This window comes from Mchenga conophoros, linkage group LG3 (assembly GCF_057382185.1).
Source record: "Mchenga conophoros isolate Kocher_MC1m ecotype Shallow Benthic linkage group LG3, M_conophoros_male_GT1.1, whole genome shotgun sequence".
NCBI lineage: Eukaryota > Metazoa > Chordata > Actinopteri > Cichliformes > Cichlidae > Mchenga > Mchenga conophoros.
This window is the reverse complement of record NC_140528.1, coordinates 56,273,071-56,291,737: the sequence shown is the minus strand read 5'-3', so window position 1 is coordinate 56,291,737 and position 18,667 is coordinate 56,273,071. Positions and strand designations below refer to the sequence as shown.

Sequence of the window (18,667 nt, the reverse complement as noted above, 5' to 3'; positions counted from 1 at the left end):
TTATTGGAATCTGAACAACATCATGTGATGCTGTCAGCACGAAGAAGAGAGGACGGTGACTCAGAGACACCGACAGCTTCATGTGTGGCCTAACACCTTTACAAGCACTCATTGATAAAGTCACCTTTACATCCCTGTTTGCTCTGTTACAAGCTGTATATTGCTGATGTTTTGTATCTTTTCATTGTTTTCTCTCACTTGTTATTTATTCAAATGTCTTTGGTGTGAATTTTTCCCTCGCTGGCTGCAGGTATTTATGTGAAATAAATACCTGCAGCCTTTCTCACTGGAAACAGTTTTGTCAGGATATCTTGATGTTCTTTGTTCAAAGGTTTTCAGTGTTTATTCCATCAAACATTTGACGTCATTTAATGTGCAAATTGAATAAAATCATGAATGACTGTAATCATCATCAGGTCACTTTATTATCCACTTAAAACTTTATTGGCACACAGCAGCTTCCCTGAGTTTTTTACAGTAAACACAGTAAAGACTAAATCTGTACAAACAGGCAGGACAATATACAAATTCCCTGTATGTGTCTGCACATATACTTGGCCAATAAACACGATTCTGATTCTGTTACTGAAGAGATCTCATTCATCCATCTTGAAGCTAAATTATGCATTGATTATGTAAGCAGATGATTTACAGGCATTACTTCATTGATTGGAAGACAAACACAAAATAATAGAGACAATCTCAAACATTGTAACAGCAGTCAGCCTCAGCAGAAGGAAAACGGAGGATTTCTAAACCTGAGACAGTGGAGTTGCACAGTGGTGCCGACATAAAGGTGGCGAGTTCAAATACTTAAAGGGATGAGCTGTTGTTGTTTTTTCACTCATCAGTTGTGGGTAAAGTCAGGGTTTCCATTTGACTTTAGCATGCTGTGCTGGTCACAGTCTGATTCTCTGCCCTCTTCAGTGCCTCCTCCTCCTCGAGTGCACACATTAAATTTCCTGTCCCTCAGAAACCAGCCGAGCCAAACAAGCAGGGCAACGATCACAAATACAGCTGCTGTTATGAAGAATGTTCTCCACGACCAGTCGGAGCACTCTGATGGCTGCAGAGGACAAGAAGACAGAGCAGAAATGTTAGTGAGCAGTTTTAACTGACTTTTAATGCTTTCAGTTAAAGTGAAAATAAAACATTTTACACTGTAAAGCTCAACATAAAGGTGAGATCTTTTTATACAGTCTGTGTGTCAGTCCTCGGTGGACAGACCACAACCCTCTATCTTTGCACATCTGTAAGCACATGTTCCTGCTGACCCGCTGCGTCTGAATTTTGACTGTTCTTTGCTGACAGGACCGCTTGCCTTTGGCCTGTCCTACTAATCTTTATGGCCACGTTACTTAAAGTCTTTCAGTCAGTCTGCAGTGATTAAACTGTGGACGATTAAGGTATAGAGTGACGTGTGAAACCACTTAAATTCTTACCGTCGGTGTGGTTGTAGGCTGTGAGGTGCTGCCCGGTGGTGGTGGTGATGGTGTGGAGACGTGCAGGTGGACAGCAGAGCGGTGTTTCTCTATCTTCTCCACGTCACAGTAATACACTCCCTCGTCTCGGAGCTGAGCTCGCTTCACGGTGAGGGACAGGTCTCCTCGCTGGTACCAGTCTGATGGTATGGACACTCGGCTTTCATTATAGCCGTCCCCGTAGGTGATTTGCTTAGACAGAGGATTCAGCTCCAGCACCAGCTCTCCGTCTCTCCTCCAGCGCACAGATTTCACTGCCTGACCGACTGTAACGGAGCGACACGGCAGGGTGGCACCTTCATCCCGGGGTGCGACAAGTTTATAGGGCAGAAAAACGTGCAACACTTCCAGTTCCCCCCTCTGTTTGGAGTTGCAGGTAAACGCGTAATAGCCGTGATCGTTGAAATCTGCTCTCTTTAATATCAGAGAGTCGGCGCTGTAAACCACCCGGTTAATGTAACCCGGTCCCGGCTTCCAGACACCGTCAAGAAAGGCAACCAGCTGATCGGTGCCATCCATCAGCTGATGTGTGACTTTTCCCGTCTTGCACTTCTCTGTCAGGGCAAACTTAACATCGTCTCCTGCAGCGGCCTGGATCAGTTTCCCAGACACCCGGCCGATAAAAAGAAGAAGAAGAACAATGTAAGTGAGGCGGACTGATGTAGCACTCATCTTGCGCGCGGGGGAAAAATGTGCGCCGTTCACGCGCAAGCTGACTTTTTATAGTCGGTGGTGGGTGGCGCCGGTGTTTTACACCGTCCGAAAACCGGTCTGAGCCGCATGAGAGCACGATGCCCAATTGGCCAATTGACTTGTCTGAAACAGCGACTCCTATGACTCAACTGTTATTATTATTATTATTATTATTATTATTATTATTATTATTATTGTTGTTGTTGTTGTTGTTGTTGTTGTTATTATTGTTGTTGTTATTATTGTTGTTATTGTTATTATTATTATAGATGGGTAAATGCGTTGTTGCACATGACACAGCCGGCGTTGTTACACTTTAACCTCAGATACGTGTATTTATGCTGTTTTTATGCGTAATAAACGGAATAAAACACTGATCTTGGCACGTCGCCTCCAGCAGGAAGTGATCTGCTGAGCAGGCACTGCTCTCGTTAGCTACCAGGTTCATTTGACTGGGAGAGAAAAGTGAGCTAGAAACAGTCGAAAATGACAAACTGTCCCCACAGTCTGTGCGGTCAGGGAGATAACGACCTTAGAGAGTTGATACCCAGGCTTATGTACACACCGCAGTTTGGAAACAACGTCTGGACTTCAGGTAACATCTTACTAGCTGAACTTGGGCTAACTAGCTAAAACCTTTGAGAAATATCCAGAAAATGTGAAGATGTTCAGGCGTCCCCATGATTATTGATGCCGCTCAAATACATCCCAGCTAATGAGACACTAGTTAAGTGTTTCAACTGAACCAGAGGAAGGACTAGAACAATGTTTAGCTTAGCACGGCTAATAAGCACGACGACATCGACAACAAAAGTCTGTTTATAATCCACTTTTAGTGTATCTTATGGTTTTATTGAAACTAGTCTTAATTTTTCTGACCCCAGTATAAGAAAGAAGTTAATGCAATATAATTTTAAAGCGTTTTTATTATTCAACTGGCTGCGCAAGCCGTCACTTTCAGTTCTCCACTGTCGCCACCCTGGTCTGAAAACTACTGTTTTTAAAGACCAGAGAGACACGATTAACCAACTGGCCACAGCTGGGTTGACCAGTCTCTCCCCTTAGCACTGCCCCTTAATCCGCTGGACCACCCCTCCCCTGCAGCTGAGCCACAAACCAAACCCTGCTGCCACTGTGACATTTCCTACGATTTACCCACCCAGGCCACTCCTGTTCTCTTGAATACCAGGGGCCTGAGGGTTTTTTTTTTTTGTCAGTAGGATGGGGCTTAAATGTGGATACCTGGGTCCTGCTGGAGGCCAAGGTCTATGGTGGGTAGGTGGTGGAATGTGGTTGTAAGATAGCAAGCTACCGGGGGACTTGACCAGGGTAGGGTGTTGGTCCCTGGGGCCTGCTGGAGGTCAAGATGGTGGAGGGCAAATGTGTGTGCCAGGGCAAGCTACTGAGGGAGTGGACCAGGTTATGATGCGAGTACCTGGAGCCTGCTGGAGGTCAGGGTCAGGCTTCAGCTTTCTTTCTGTCTGCTCAACTGGTTTAATCCCAACATCTGCTCCAGTCTGCACGCAAAATATCCTTGGGCAAGATACTAGATACAGGTTGCTTTTCGATGCATATGCAAATGTTAGCTAGAAAGCAGTGCTCAGAGTAGAAGAACACTTTAGAAGAACATGTCTATTTATTAATACTCAATAATTCCACAACCAGGAGCTTAGCCTTTATTTTCCAGGCTATTTATTTATTTACTCTAATTATTTCTTGTTATTAAAAATGCCAAACTAACTGCAACGCACACATGATCAAAACAGACACAGAACAACCAATTTTATTCACCTTTTAATTCTATCTAACTAAAACTGGTTTGAATCCGTTAGTGTGACTTTCAATAACTTATAACAAACTAAAGTGACAATATGCAAATATCAAGAATTGCTGGATTTCTTTGTGTCTACATGACTCAACTACGTGGTGCACCACATAGTGCACTATGTGGTGCACCACGTAGTTGAGTCTACATGACTCAACTACGTGTCATGTAGTGCCACGTAGTTGAGTCATGTAGTTTTCTTTATTTGAATTTCAGCAATCTCTCTCCAGATATTTCACTGGTGATTATTTTTTAATTATAATGAGGTGATCATTGTTATTTATTGACAAAAAGGTCAAAAGCTGTGGTGGAAAAAGTGGCCAGAAATGCACAGGAAGGATTGTCATTACTGAACAGGTCAGCCAAGATTTTTAGCCGTCTTTTCCTGTGCTGAGTCACATGTGCTGTGATGAAACTTGTTAGACCACAAACATCTGTAGTGTTTCTCATTTTCTCCCTGAGAACTGTGGATGATGTTTAATGATGATGTTTAATCGAAGTCTGATCAGTGGGTTAGTTTGATCAGAAATTTTCTTGCTTTTTCTTCTTTGTATACTTTGAACTAATGAAAAAATGAATCTGGCGCTCACACTGTCTGTGCAGTCTGCCAGCAGGGTGTCAGTAAGAGCAGTGTTCAGCCCATAAGATCAGTCTGTGTCTTTCTTATTGTTTTGGAGGTAGAACTCTGTCGGCATGTCAAGTTTCTTTCTGACAAATGCAGAATCTTGCAGTAAAATCTGCCATCATTTATCTTTCCGGCGTTTCCATTGTTTATATTGAAGAGTAACAATGATGGAGTGACTGAGCGCTCAAAGTGCCTGTTAGTGTTGGTGTATGAGGTGAAATAGTCCCACTTACTTTTAATTTCAGTTTTCTGTGAGTCACAGCTCAGCAGCATGAGATGTTCATTTATAGCTTTTTGTGGAAGTACATGTTTTCAGATTACATTTGTTTTCTCACTGATCAAGCTAGAGAGGGAGAGCTAGTGTTCTGACTCATGCTGTAGACGAGTGGCTCTACGAGTCCACAGTGTTGGCTTCACTCAACTATGAAGGCAACACTGTGTAAAGAAGTGCTGTCTGTTGTTCAGGGAGGTTTATAATAAAGTGTGGCTTGTGTTGTGTTGTGTTGTGGAAAGTAGTTCATGTTACATTTGCTGTGGGTCAGGATGCAGCAGGCATGTTAACACTCACAGCTGTGGGTCACATATGCAGTTTGTAGTTCTGTTCCTGGTGAACTCTGCGTGAACTCCCAACCAATCAGCATTCAACAGACTTCTGTGTCCAGCGGGTAGTGGGTGAACACCCCTCTCTTTATGAATTACTCTCAGCAGTCAGGCCCTCGTCCTCCTTCAGGAAGGCCAGGTTTGTGTCTGCTCCTGCTGAGATCTTTGTGTGTGATGCTGACTCGTCTCCTTTGGGCTTGACGCATTTTTCTCGAGGCTTCTGCAGCAGTAAATCTTTCTGCTCTGGTCTGTTAGCCTTATTCACTGTAATCATTTATAATGTTGTTATTGTTATTAGGCGTGGAAAATTAGTTTAAAAATCCAAACATGATTTACACAACTTTCCATTAACCTCAGCGCACCAAACAACCAGTTCTTATATTAAAAAATGGGGAAGAAGGATCGACAAATTCATGGCTTAAAACTATCACAGTAGAACTTCTTCTTTTCTTTTGTTCTCCACTTTCTTCAGTTTACTCTGTTTTTTTTTCTTTTTGAGGAAACACTGCACACCAGCTGAGATGTGTCATGTTTTTCAGCTAACGTTTTCTGCCACACTAGCTCTTTGCATTTAGAGCACAACGTTCAACTTCGGTCTCGTCTGACTTGAGCACCTTCTTCCACAAGTTTGCGGCGTCTCCTACATGGCTCATGGTAAACTGCACTTTTTATGTCTTTCTGTCAACAATGGCTTTCTTCTTGTCACTCTTACAGTTACAGTTGTCCTGTGGACAGATTCTCCCACCTGAGCTGTGGATTTCTGCAGCTTCTTCAGACTGACCATGGGCCTCCTGGAAGCTTCTCTGACCAGGATGACCATGTCTTGGTAGGTTTGCAGTTGTAGCATGCTTTCTCTATTTTTGGATGATGGAGTGCTGCTTGAGATGCTCTTGGGATATTTCTACAACTTTATCCCTGTCTGGTGACTCCTTGGTCTTCATGATCCTGTTTATTAGCTAATGTTATCTAACAAATCACTGAGGCTTCACAGAGCAGATGTATTTATAATGAGACGAAATGACACACAGGTCAACTCTATTATCTAATTCGGTGACTCTGAAGGATCTTGATTGCACTGGATTTTAATTAGGGGTATCAGAGTACAGGGGGCTGAACACAAATGCACTGCACACTTTTTAGATTTTTATTTGCTTAAAAAAAAACAAAACGATATTCACAAAGTTTAGCTTTGAGGACATCATTTGCAGTGAAAACGTGATAAATCACTTTGTCTTATTGCAATACTCAGAATGTTGCAAAATGTTTATAAATCACATTAATCTACTATCATGAGGGAAGTATTGTAATAGGAGCCTATCGTGGGCTGTCTGGGAATTCCCGCCTCTAGTTGCCCACTTTATTTATTCGCTGATCTGCAACATTAACATCCATCAGCACAGCCCCAGCAGGCAGCCAGTGTAAACCACAGTGATTCAGCTATCTTTTTGCCACAGTTGCACTGGTGCACCTAACTTTTTTCTTAGGCTCACCAGCACAAAAGTTAGGCATGCCCACATTTTTCAACCGCATCCCTTAACACCGCAGTTTTACATGTGCACTTTTTTGGGGGGGAAATTTGCTGTCCATATAAACAATATTGATTTGTAAAAAGAACGCCAGCTGCTGAACCTCATCTCTGTACACTGACTCATCGTTGCTGCTGGTGAGTCCAACCACGGTTTTGTCATCAGCAAACGTGGTTACAGCTGTGTAGAGCGGTGCAGTCATGTGTCAGGAGAGTGAACAACAGTGGGCTGAGAACACAGCCCTGAGGAGCTCCTGTGCTCAGCCTGATGGTGCTGGAGAGGTTTTCGCCAATTTGGACGGACTGAGGCCTCTGACAGGAAATCTAGTATCTGCAGAGAGCGGTACTCAGTTCCAACTTGCTGAGTTAGTCAAACAGTTTTTGGGGGATAATGGAAACCCTCTGTTGTTAGTGTCACAGCTGCCGAGGCAAGCCCTGGGGTATTTGTGGAGAAAGGGACCCAAAATGCAACATGCAAAGGCTGTGATGTGAGTGAGTGTTTTTTTTACAAGTGACCAAAGTGGCAGAAACTGGGAACGAGGAATGAAAAGCTACCAAAACCTATACTGGGAAAACTAAAGACAAACCTGAAAACATGACACGAGACGCAGAACGATGAACAAAACACCGTCAAACGCAGACGAACCAACAAAGAGCACAGTCCGACACCCACTATAAATACACACACAATCAGGCATTGAAGCACAGCTGACCCTAATTCACATGATGACAGCTAAACACAGAAATAACAGATACAGACCTTCAAAGTAAAACAGGAAGTACAGTTTTACAATCACACACTCAAGGACATGAACAAAATGCCGGGAGAGCGCGCAGGCAGGTATAACAAGACACAAAAACCAAAAAAACTTTAAGGACTGATACAAAATCAGAAGAAACTAGAATATAATAGTAATAAACTCAAAACGCTGAGTCAGCGACACAGGACCATAACAGTTAGGATGTTGGGTACAATGAAGATTTCTTGACCAAGCATACATTCTCAGATTTTTGCTGCACATGTCGCTGGCAATGACTCAAGAGGACTTCCTCTCAGTTCGGGGAAATGTGGTGGACTGAGGTGAATTTGTTGAGCCGTGCTTTTCCCCCCCTCGATTCTAGAGTCAAATGTGAGGCCATCTGTCTGACAGCTAAAGCTTGGTTCAAACTGGCTGCTGCAGAACGACAATGACTTTGCTTTTCATAACTGACATGTGTGCATAAAGAATTTTATGATAACATCAAATACAGTACTGTTAAGTTCAAGATGGTGCTTAATGATCAAAGTGTGAGAACAAATGTGTACAAGTGAAGAGTAACAGATGAAGGGGAATATATGCTGCTGCTTCACTGTGGTTAGATGTGTGGTTAGGAGATGTGTGGTTGAATGAAGACTTAATCTGGCACCATCGAGTAAAATGTCCAAAGGAAATTTTTTTTAAATGTGCTGCTGATATGACTTTCATCCAGATGTAAAGACAGAGTGAAAAACTATTAAACGACTGATAGATGATCACCATTAATATCAGTTAAAACAGCACAACAGTGACTGAGAGCACAAAAGATCACATTAGTTAATTTTCTGTTTGTGTTCCTGTCATATTTTAAACACAAACGTTAGAGATGTCTTACAGTATACAGCAGTCTAATGGTCCTGTGTGTGTGTGTGTGTGTGTGTGTGAGAGAGAGTCGTCTTTTATCAGTATTGATGGTGTTTAAACAGGAAATTACAATCACAATGTAACTGAAGTAGCTTTGAGTGGTTCAGTCATTCAATAGTAGATTAGCGTTAGTTTAGTGTCACTGAGCTACTGAATGAGTCCACTGAGCTTCAGCTGGCAGACGGCCAGCCTGTCAGTTGTCTGACAGTATTGTTGTGAGTGCAGTGGAAGTGAGTGTAGAGAGAGGGAGAGACCAGGCCTCACTGTTGGGCCATCACTGATGTTATTGTGACAGTCAGAACAAAATGCCCATGGCCTGAATTTAAAAAGTGGACTCCAGACGACTAATGCCCTCAGTTTGTTCCACTTTCAGTTACATTCAAGCACTCATATTATTGCTGAATGAACCAGTAACCCTTACCAGCAAAGTCCCAGATTCAGAGATCTACGTCCTGACTGTAAAACTGCTGCTTGAACAGTGCTGATCATTTTAGTGCAAATTTGGCAGCAGGTCAAGTTATGTCTGTGTGAAGGACTGAAACCTGCCTGGTTACACAGAAACTTCCTTTGACAGTTTTTATGATACACAAGCAAGTACACAGTTTACTCCACTGTAGGTCTTATTGGTCTGTTTCTACATGCTGAAATACATACTTGCCCTTCGTGGTGGTAATGCAGTCTTTTAGGGGCAGCCAGTTTAGGCAGAGCTGGCTGGATGTTTATATTTGTTCTGAGATAAATGCTGGAAGGAGTGTGTGTGAATTTCTGTGTAACCTAATAAGCGTTCACATCTTCCCTTTTCTTCTTCTTCTTTTTGCTTCAGTCTCTGTTCACTCACTTGAATGTGAAATTCCCTATGACCAATGCTGAGATTACTCAGCAGTTTCTGTTTTAGACAGAGGACTTTAGTTGCAGTATTTAGGAAAGCTTTTCACATTTGACCTCTTTGTTCATTAATGCAGGTACGCTGGATTCTTCTGATACTGACTTAAGAGTGTCCAGCAGGCTGACGATCAACATCTGGTAAGAAATCTTGTGCTTTCTCTCTTTTGATGAACTGCCCTTTTCTTTATGTGTAATACAAAATCCAGCATTGATCATAAAGGTAGTAAAGCAGGCGACATCTTTTTGCCTATTGATTGATTGCTCTGTGATTTAAATTTAGGGCGCTATTTTTATCAGGATATATCAACAAATTTTGTTATATTATTCACAACAATATAGGAACAAATACTGAATAAAGTGTGTTGTTAATTCAAAAAAATTAAGAACACACTTCTTTGTTTGAACTCATTTGTTGATGCTTGGTTCACATTCCTGCCTGCTTGTTTCTCTTCACTCACGCACTGTCACAGTTTGGGTGTTATCAGTGTAAAGTTTAGACTAAGCTTCAGGTTCCAGCCTGCCTTGAAGACGAGGAGTGTGAGTCAGTGCACATGACTGACACCATCAAATATATTTAAAGTTAACTTGTTACTCCACTCATTTTACACTCATGCATAGATCATATGCTTTGTGTTACACTCACCGGTTCTGTAGTAAATCCCACCCAGTTAGTCTGGAGTCATTAATTACAGAGAAATTTTCAGAGTTTTCATCTCAGAAAATTAAGAACATTATTTTAGGTTTAGAAAGCTGCAATTTTACTGCAGAATTTCAAACAGCGCAACATTTAAGAAGTTTCGTCTTCCTTTCTCTGTTTCCTCTTTCAACATTTCTTTGTTTCACTTTTAACCAAAACGTGCAGTTGAAACGTGAAACACAGGTTGATTGGCTCGATTCTGTCATTGCAGTGGAGTGAATACTGAAGGGAAAGTTATTTGCATATACTACAGACACACTATAGATGGATAGGAATCCTTCACAGTTTGAACATCACATTAACATAAAATTGGGCAGATTTAGTGACATTTTGAACATTCACTAAGTGCTGTGCAGCTGAGTGACTTCGGTCTATTTATGCATTACCTCTTTGTTGTGTGCTGGCACATACTGTGCATTCACACACAGTTAAAATGTGGTTTTATTTGCATAAACTGCTGAGGAGCATCAGTTCATTCATGCACAAGTAAACACAAAACCCCATTTGAGTTTTGATCCTGATGATCATGTTTTTGATCCTGAGGATCAACTGAGGATGATCCTCTTCTTAGCATCATAAAGGACGGGTACTCGAGAGGGGATATTTGATTAGTCACAGTGAGTGAGTGACAAATGCAGGGTCTTCTGAAGCAAAACATGAAGAAACAAGTGGTGGTTCAGGACTTTTGCACAGCACTGTGTAACTGTATAGCTGTACTCATAAATGCCCCACTCATTCCAGGATGTCGAAGTGTGCATTTGTTGACACTTGGTTCACCTTCACTGCCTGCTTGTTTCTCTTTACTCGTGTCATCACAGTCTGGTTGTTGTCCACAGTGTATGTTTGCCTCAGGCAGTGAAAACAAACTTTGCAAAATACCCAGATATGAGGAATGAAACTATAGAGATTCAGTTCTCAAGTGTGTACCACTTGTTTGCATTACATGGCTCAACAAAACGTGAAACCTCAGCAAACTCTTGATTGTGTTTTATCTTTGATTCTGTTTTTTCTTTTTTTTAGTCTCTGTGCACTCTCCCTTGAACTTCTTTCACATCTACTTCAGATTACTTTTGACTTGACCTACTTTAGTGCTTAATAAAGAATATAACAAATACAGCAGCAAAAGCAGCACTGGCACTGATGAGTGCAGAATTCAATGATCTGTGCATTTTGTTGCTGTTCATTTAAAAGGGTGAAGCAGGACATGTTGTCTTCAGTCAGTGACAGCATTCACGTTGCGCTGTCACCATGTAACCACATCCCTGTAATCAAAACAGTGTAAACCATGTTAAGGTTCCAGCCTGCCTCGAAGACAGGGAGTGTGAGTGTGCACATAACCGGCACATCAAATATATTTAACCAGTTACTCCACTCATTTTACACTCATGCATAGTTCATATGCTTTGTGTCACGCTCACTATATACCATTGTTTATTTTTCCTGCTGCTTGGTGGCTCAGATTGGAGTGTAACATTGATGCAGATGTTAATTTGTTCAACTTCAGGGACTCACAGTGTGTGTTAGTGTTGGTGTATAAGTATAAGTGTATAAGTGTATTGGTCCTTACATTTAATGAACATGTTTCTGTTTGTTACAGTTTGGCTTTCACTGAGAGCTTTCCTGGACAGTTTTTATTTATGCACATCTTTTCAGGATGCATTTGTTTCCTTTGTTTCAGCAAGAGAGAGAGAACTATTGTTGAAGGAACAGAGGCAAAACACTCAAATTGTGATTCTCGTTCTGTATATGAAGTGTGAGGTTTCCATTCAATTCAATTCAATTTTATTTATATAGCGCCAAATCACAACATAAGTCGCCTCAAGGCGCTTCATAGATACAGAGAAAAACCCAACAATCATATGACCCCCTATGAGCAGCACTTTGGCAACAGTGGGAAGGAAAAACTCCCTTTTAACAGGAAGAAACCTCCGGCAGAACCAGGCTCAGGGAGGGGCGGGGCCATCTGCTGCGACCGTTTGGAGTTTCATGTTGAGGATCTTCTAAAAGAATCCACCCTTAGTTTTATCAGTGTATAAATAGTTTTCCAGGAATACAGATACAGATGTGACGTGAATGTTGCAATCACTCAAGACCACTTGGAAAATGACAAAGTCTGGCTGCTCTGAAGCAAAATATGAAGAAACAAGGAGTGGCACAAGACTTCTCTTCACACTCTATAACTAAACAGCTGTGCTCACAAATGACTCACTCGGTCACATTAAGATCAAAGCTGTGCTGAATGTGTAAAAAGGGTGTAGCTATTGCAATAAACAGTGTGTTAGGTGGAGGAGTTGTACAGGGAAATTGCCACAGGCAGGAATGACTTCCTGTGTCGTTCAGTGGTGGTTTTTGGTAATCTCAGTCACTCACTGAATGTGTTCCTGTGGCTAACCAGTACATCACGGGGTGGGTGGGAGGAGTTGTCCAACATTGTCTTTATCTTGGACAACATTCGCCTCTCCGACACCACCTTAAGAGAGTCCATCAGCAACCCTCTACTCCCCCAGCATGCAACAGCATAGAGGATCGCACTGACCACAACAGACACGTTGTGGTCAGCATTTTCTGAGCATTGTCCGAGAGATGTTGAAGGACCTCAGTCGCCTCAAAAAATAGAGACGACTCTGGCCTTTCCTGTAAAGTGCTGTGGTGTTTTTAGCCCAGTCCAGTTTATTGTCAATGTGTACTCCAAGGTATTTATAGTCCTCCACAATGTCAACACTGACCCCCTGGATTGAAACAGGGGTCAAGTGTTTCCTGGTCTTCCTGAAGTCCACGATCAGTTCCTTGGTCTTTGCCACGTTGAGCTGCAGATGATTCTGCTCACACCACGTGACAAAGGAGTCGACCACAGCCCGGTACTCTGACTCATCATCCCTGCTGATGCATCCAACCACCGCAGAGTCATCAGAAAACCTCTGAAGATGGCAGGTCTCTGTGCAGTGGCTGAAGGGTGAAGAGGAAGGGGGAGAGGACAGTCCCCTGTGTTGCTGATCATTTTGTCAGACACACACTGTGGGAGACGTACATATTGTGGTCTTCCTGTCAGGTAATCAACAATCCAGGACACCAAAGAAGCATCCACCTGCATCGCTGCTAACTTATCATGAGTCTCCTCATTTGCCTCTGAACCTGGTCATCAGTGAAAGTGTTGGGGCGGGGAGGGGTGTCAGGATTCTCATCGGAGGCAACATGTGAAGAGAGAGGCAGGTACAGCGGTGTGGCTCTGGATTTCAGGCTGACTGCAGGTGAGGTAGTAGGATGTGTGAGCTGCCCCTGCAGTGCCAAATCTGTTTTTACATGTTTCATTCTTGCAGTTTCACAGCATCAAGCCCTGATTGTCGTTCCTCAGTTGAGTTTTCACTTTGAAAACCATCAAACACTTGAGATTCACACGTGTTTGTTTGTTTGTTGCAGGAGTTTCGCTCTGAGTCCTGACCTCCTCTTTGTGCTTCTGTGGCTTATGAGGCCATAAATTGGTCACCGTGGCGACCAGCAGGATTATTGAAAGTCCCTCGTCTGACTTTCTGAGGTCAGCCGTCACTGTTAGTGTTTATCTCATATTATGTCACATCTAAAATCCTGTGTAAATATGAATGAATGGTGATTAAATTAAACAGATAAAATGTATTTTTCTTTTTTCCAGTGTTCACCATCACTCTGCTCTGCAGCTGGTCTCCTTTTCCACTTTGCGGTCACTTGATGTTGAAGAGGTGAGTGTGTTAGAGGAAATGTTAATGTCAGGTTTAGTCTGTATGCACTCAGAGGTCATTTGTACCTGCTGCTGCTGCTGCTGCGGTTGTAATGATGTAAACCCTGGTTGGTTGGATAGTTGACAGCATTTACTGAGGCAAAGCAGAACAGCTGCTGATCCTGAGCTACTCTTACAAATGGAAGATCAGTGAAGAGCTTCCCTCACACAGCATATCCTTTATTGCACATGTGTCAAAGTCAAGGCCCGCGGGCCACATCCACCCCGGTGTACATTTATATCCGGCCCGCGAGATCATTTTATATAGACGTACTATTATTGTTATGCATGGCCCGGCGATATGAGGTGCTAATAATGTACAAACTACAGATCCCATAATGCAGCGCTGCAGCCTCTTTGCTGAACGCTAGGCTAACTGGGAACATTTCCGCGTCAATCAAGTCAAACTTTTTGCGAAGCTAGCCGCTCACAATGGTGGAGAGAAAAGTTGATTCTGAAAGCAGAGCCTTTCAGCGCCAGCGGGAGACTGAATATATGTTTACAGACATTACTGGTAAACCCGTGTGTCTTATTAGTGGAGCTAATGTGGCTGTATAAGGAATTTAATTTAAGACGAGACAAAACGTCAGGATAAGCTGAAAAACCTAAATGCAGAGCAGAAAATAAAGAAAGTAGAAGAATGAAGAAGAATCTGACATTTCAGCAGACATTTTTCACCAGAGCAAAATCACAAAGTCAAGCTGTTGTGAAAGCAAGTTTTATTGTAGCAGAGGAGAAAGCCACATCAGCCCGCTACCACTCTGAAGAGCTGCATGATGGAGGTGTGCAACGTCTTGTGTCCAGACAAAACGCAGATTTTGGCAAATGTGAGCCTGAGGAGAAATACGATTGCTGATCGGGTTTGTGAGATGGCCACTGATTTAAGAACACAGTTGTGTGAAAGAAGCAAAAACTTTATTGCATACGCTCTTGCTGTGGATGAAAGTACAGACATGATGGACATTGCACAGCTGGCCATCTTCATCCGTGGAGAGGAAATATTGAACATTAAATCGATGCACGGGACAACGACAGGAAAAGACATTTTTTAAAACATATGTCAAAGTGTAACTGACGTGAAACGTACAACAGATGGAGCGCCGGTGCTGTGCGGTGAAAAAAGCAGACTAGTCAGCAGGATGCGAGTAAAGATGCAGGAGGAGAAATGTACCGGTGAGTTAACAGCATATCACTGCATCACACACCAGGAAACGCAAGGTGGTAAAGTCCTAAAAATGGAGCATATAATGATCGCCGTAACGCAAACCGTAAATTTTATCCGAACTAAAGGTTTAAATCACCGTCAATTTCAGTCTTTTATGTGGGAAATAGATTCAGAGTTTGCCGACATTCCTCATCATACAGAGGTCCGCTGGCTGAGTTGGGATAAAAGTTCTCAATAGAGTTTTTGAGCTCAGCAAGGAAACCTGTCAGTTCATGGACATGGCATGTATGATGCGGTGAAGGCATTTCAAGTGAAGCTGTCACCAGTGCAACCTGCCTCACTTTCTCTGTTGCCAAGTAATGTTGAACCAAGTCAGCGCACTTTGCTGAACTACACCTGTGCAGATTCAGATGGAGCTGCAGTGTAATGATGCACTCAGGCAAAGTACGACACTGAATGGCCCGAAGAGTTTATTAGTTTATTAGTTCCACTCCTGAAGCAGTGCCCAGCTCCGTCTACATGCGGCTCCAACCTTGTGTTTGCTTTCATTTATTTTTTCTGGGGTTTTGGCAGCATGTTCATATTTCTAACTTGCATAATTTTGACAGGATATATTTTTATGAAGAACAAAACATTTAAAGTTAAAGTTTCTTTTTTTAAGTTTATTTAATCTGGAATAATATTCCTGTCTGTTTTTATTCCTATTTATGTTTAAAAAAACATTGTTTTAGTGTTCAATAAATGTTTATCTTGTTTGGCCCGCGACCTAAAGTGTGCCTTGAGTTTGACACCCCTGCTCTATTGGACCTGACTGAACAGCCAGAGCCTGATGTTCACTACAGTCATGGGCAGAAGAAGCACCAGTGTCAAAAATGAATCACAAAGCTGTGTTTTTGTATATTTACATGGTAATAAAAAGTCTGTAAAGTGGTGATCTGTGTTGGGGTCCTTAATGCTGACTGAAAATAGTTTCTGACTTCTTAATGAAAAGTACCTTAAAAAACCCTTTTTTAAAATAAATATGACAGGGAGGGTTTTATGGAAATAAAGTAGATGTATTATTTAGCTGTATCTGAAATCCTTATCAGGTGATTAATTGAATTCACCCTGTTTTGGTGAACTTTGTGTAGATTCACACTTTTATTTAAAGCGAATAAATGTCTCGCCTTTTAATTTGACTTTGTCTGCCTCTGTGTCCTGCATTTGGTTGCGCTGTCATGAAAGTGTTGGTCATTTTACAACATGAGCATTATTTTGTCTTTCCTGAAGGCATATTCAGGAAATGAGGATTAAAACGAGCGTGTCTGTTCATTTGCTTTTGATTCATGAACAGCCTGGATCAGGTCCAGACACTTTCTCCCAGTGTGTAACAGCCTCGGTGTTTCCTGAACCATTTGCCTCCAATAACCTTTGTCTTTGTTGGGCTACACTGGGAAACTCTCCACAGAGGCATTCAAAGGGAAAAGAATCATTCTTGTGTGTGTCCCTAATTTCTACAGTTTAGACAATTTAATCAGTTTGTCAGCAAATAAAACCTCTTATATCCATCAGAGATGCTGGCTGTAACCTCATGTTTGAGATCGTTTCTCCTCCTGATTTATAGCTGTTAAATTACTGCCTGTTCGTAGCTTGAACGAGGACCTCCCTGTCTCACAGCACCACATCGCTGCCCAAGGAGGCTCAAACTCGCTTCTACTTCCTCTGGAAATTGAGGAAAGCACAAGTCCCACCTGCCATAATGTGCTCCTTCTACTGGGAATTTTTATTAAAATATGAATAAGTGAATGAATGAGATTCACAGCTTTAGCAAGGACAAGCTTACCAAGAAACCATACTACAGAAAGAAAATCCCAAACTTTACTTATGCTTGTCCATATTTGATTCTTTGAAATGTTTTCTCATTAAGTCTAAATGTTTCAGAACAGATGCGATGAGCTTTCGTTTCCTGTGGCTTTTTGCCCTCTTGTGATCGTTCTGGGTCGCTGAAGTTTTCCATCACCACCTCATCCTACAACCTATAATCTAAAATTAAATCTTATAAGAGGTTTATAAACGGATTATTTCCTCTTGGCAGAAAACACCAATAAATCAATAAAACACAAACGTGTATGTGTTTGTGTGTTTTGTTTTTCTTTATGGTCCAAGTTACTGAAGTTACTGGTGTGCAGATACTGTGTAACTTGATACATGTAAACACAGACGGTGAATTTAGACACGATAGGAAGACATGGAGACACTGATGAGCATCTCCAAGTAAAAGAACCAGTTCCTTTATTTAAAAAAGATGTTTATTTAATTTTTTTATTCATTATCATTGTTGTTATTATCATTAGGCAGTAGGGTAATTTCCTCTGGAGCATCAGGTGGCATTTTAAAGCCATTTGTAGAGACGTGCTGATCTCCTGATGACTGGTCGTGATTGGTGGTATGGCACCCGTTTAGTTGGGCTCCGGTCTCCTCATCTCTCGTTTCTCTCCTCCGTTTCCGGCCCAAGAGGAAAGCCAGAGGACCAACGATCCCAGATGTTACAGCTGCTGTTACAAGGAATGTGATCACTGTGATCCCTGTCCTATCAGAGGACTCTGATGGCTGTGAGGACAAGAAAACAGGAACCAGACATGTTAGTGAGTGTGGTTTGTACGAAGGTTTCAGCCAGCGTAAATTTAAACAAACCAAAAACACAATACATGTTTCTGTGCAGTTATGTTATCTACTATGCAAGGCATCAAATTCAGGTGTTGGTGGAAAGCCTGCGTGCTGTGACATCACCCCACTGTCCTCCACTCAAACACTGACCCACTGCTCCGAAGCGCTGACTGCAAATCTGGCAGAGTGGCGCCAGATTCAGATGCGCCAATAACGAGCCATCAAAGCTTGCTGTTCAGTGTGCAGCTATTTAAATGTGGTCGGTGTACTTACCGTCGGTGTGGTTGTAGGCAGAGGTGTGCTACCGGCTGCTGTGGGGAGTTGAGGGTGGACTCGCAGGCGGACAGCAGATCGGTGTCTCTCTGGCTTGTCTATGTCACAGTAATAAACTCCTTCATCTTGTTGCTGGACTCCCTTTATGGTGAGGGACAGGTCTGCTTGTCGGTCCCACTCTGATGATATCGACACCCGGCTTGTGTCAACGTCTTCCCCGTATGTGATCCCCCCTGTTTTAGCATCCAGCTGAAGCACCGCGTTTCCATTTGTCCTCCAGCGCACAGATTTCACCGACTGGCCCGCGATGCCGGAGCGGCACGGGAGTGTGGCATCCTCGCCCTCGGTTACATCAACTTCAGAGGGGACAAATACTTCCAGCTTGATCGCTTCCAAGTCTTTGCCGTTGCAGGTAAACTCGTACAGCCCTTCGTCGTTCAGATCTGCGTTGTCCAGGATGAGAGAGAGCCCTCTGTGATTCACGCGGTGTGAATGTTGTGGTCCGGGTTTCCAGACGTTTTCCAGGGAGGCGATCAGCTCCGTGCTGGCATCATTCCTTCGTAGATTCAGTGTTCCCCGTCCCTTCAGGCACTCCTCTGACAGCAGAAACTCAACGTCATCTCCTAAAGGAGCTTGGATCAACTTTCCGAAAACCTCGCTGCATAAAAATAGAAGAATGCACAAGAAGCTCAGAGTCTTCATCCTGTGAAAGAGGAGGTAAAGTGCCTAGGTCGTGCGCTTTTAAATAAGGAGAATGTTGCGTAAGCAGAGGCAGCACCGCCTAGCGAAGCAGGTTTTGAAGTGTGCATTCCTGTCATCACGAATGGTTTCACCACTCCC

The 18,667-nt window shown here is 42.7% G+C and overlaps 2 protein-coding genes and 1 long non-coding RNA gene across 4 annotated transcripts; 1 reads left to right on the top strand and 2 right to left on the bottom strand.

Moving 5' to 3' along the window:
* Positions 1-397: 397 nt before the first annotated feature.
* On the bottom strand, positions 398-2,153 carry LOC146579609 (uncharacterized). Its single transcript, XM_085263815.1, has 2 exons — positions 1,443-2,153; positions 398-1,066 (listed from the first exon to the last, which is right to left on the bottom strand). The coding sequence occupies exons 1-2, from the start codon at positions 2,151-2,153 to the stop codon at positions 848-850; spliced, it is 930 nt and encodes a 309-aa protein (XP_085119941.1). The 3' UTR covers positions 398-847.
* A 398-nt stretch (positions 2,154-2,551) lies between these two features.
* On the top strand, positions 2,552-17,210 carry LOC146579608 (uncharacterized). Of its 2 annotated transcripts, none has more exons than XR_014890630.1 (5): positions 2,552-2,769; positions 5,939-6,050; positions 9,373-9,433; positions 13,410-13,524; positions 13,639-17,210. It is a non-coding gene; the product is annotated as an uncharacterized LOC146579608 (long non-coding RNA). The 2 variants fall into 2 exon arrangements; XR_014890631.1 differs by having other exon boundaries at positions 13,410-13,537.
* LOC146579607 (uncharacterized) lies at positions 17,200-18,549 on the bottom strand. Its single transcript, XM_085263807.1, has 2 exons — positions 17,828-18,549; positions 17,200-17,497 (listed from the first exon to the last, which is right to left on the bottom strand). The coding sequence occupies exons 1-2, from the start codon at positions 18,527-18,529 to the stop codon at positions 17,210-17,212; spliced, it is 990 nt and encodes a 329-aa protein (XP_085119933.1). The 5' UTR covers positions 18,530-18,549; the 3' UTR covers positions 17,200-17,209.
* Positions 18,550-18,667: the final 118 nt, after the last annotated feature.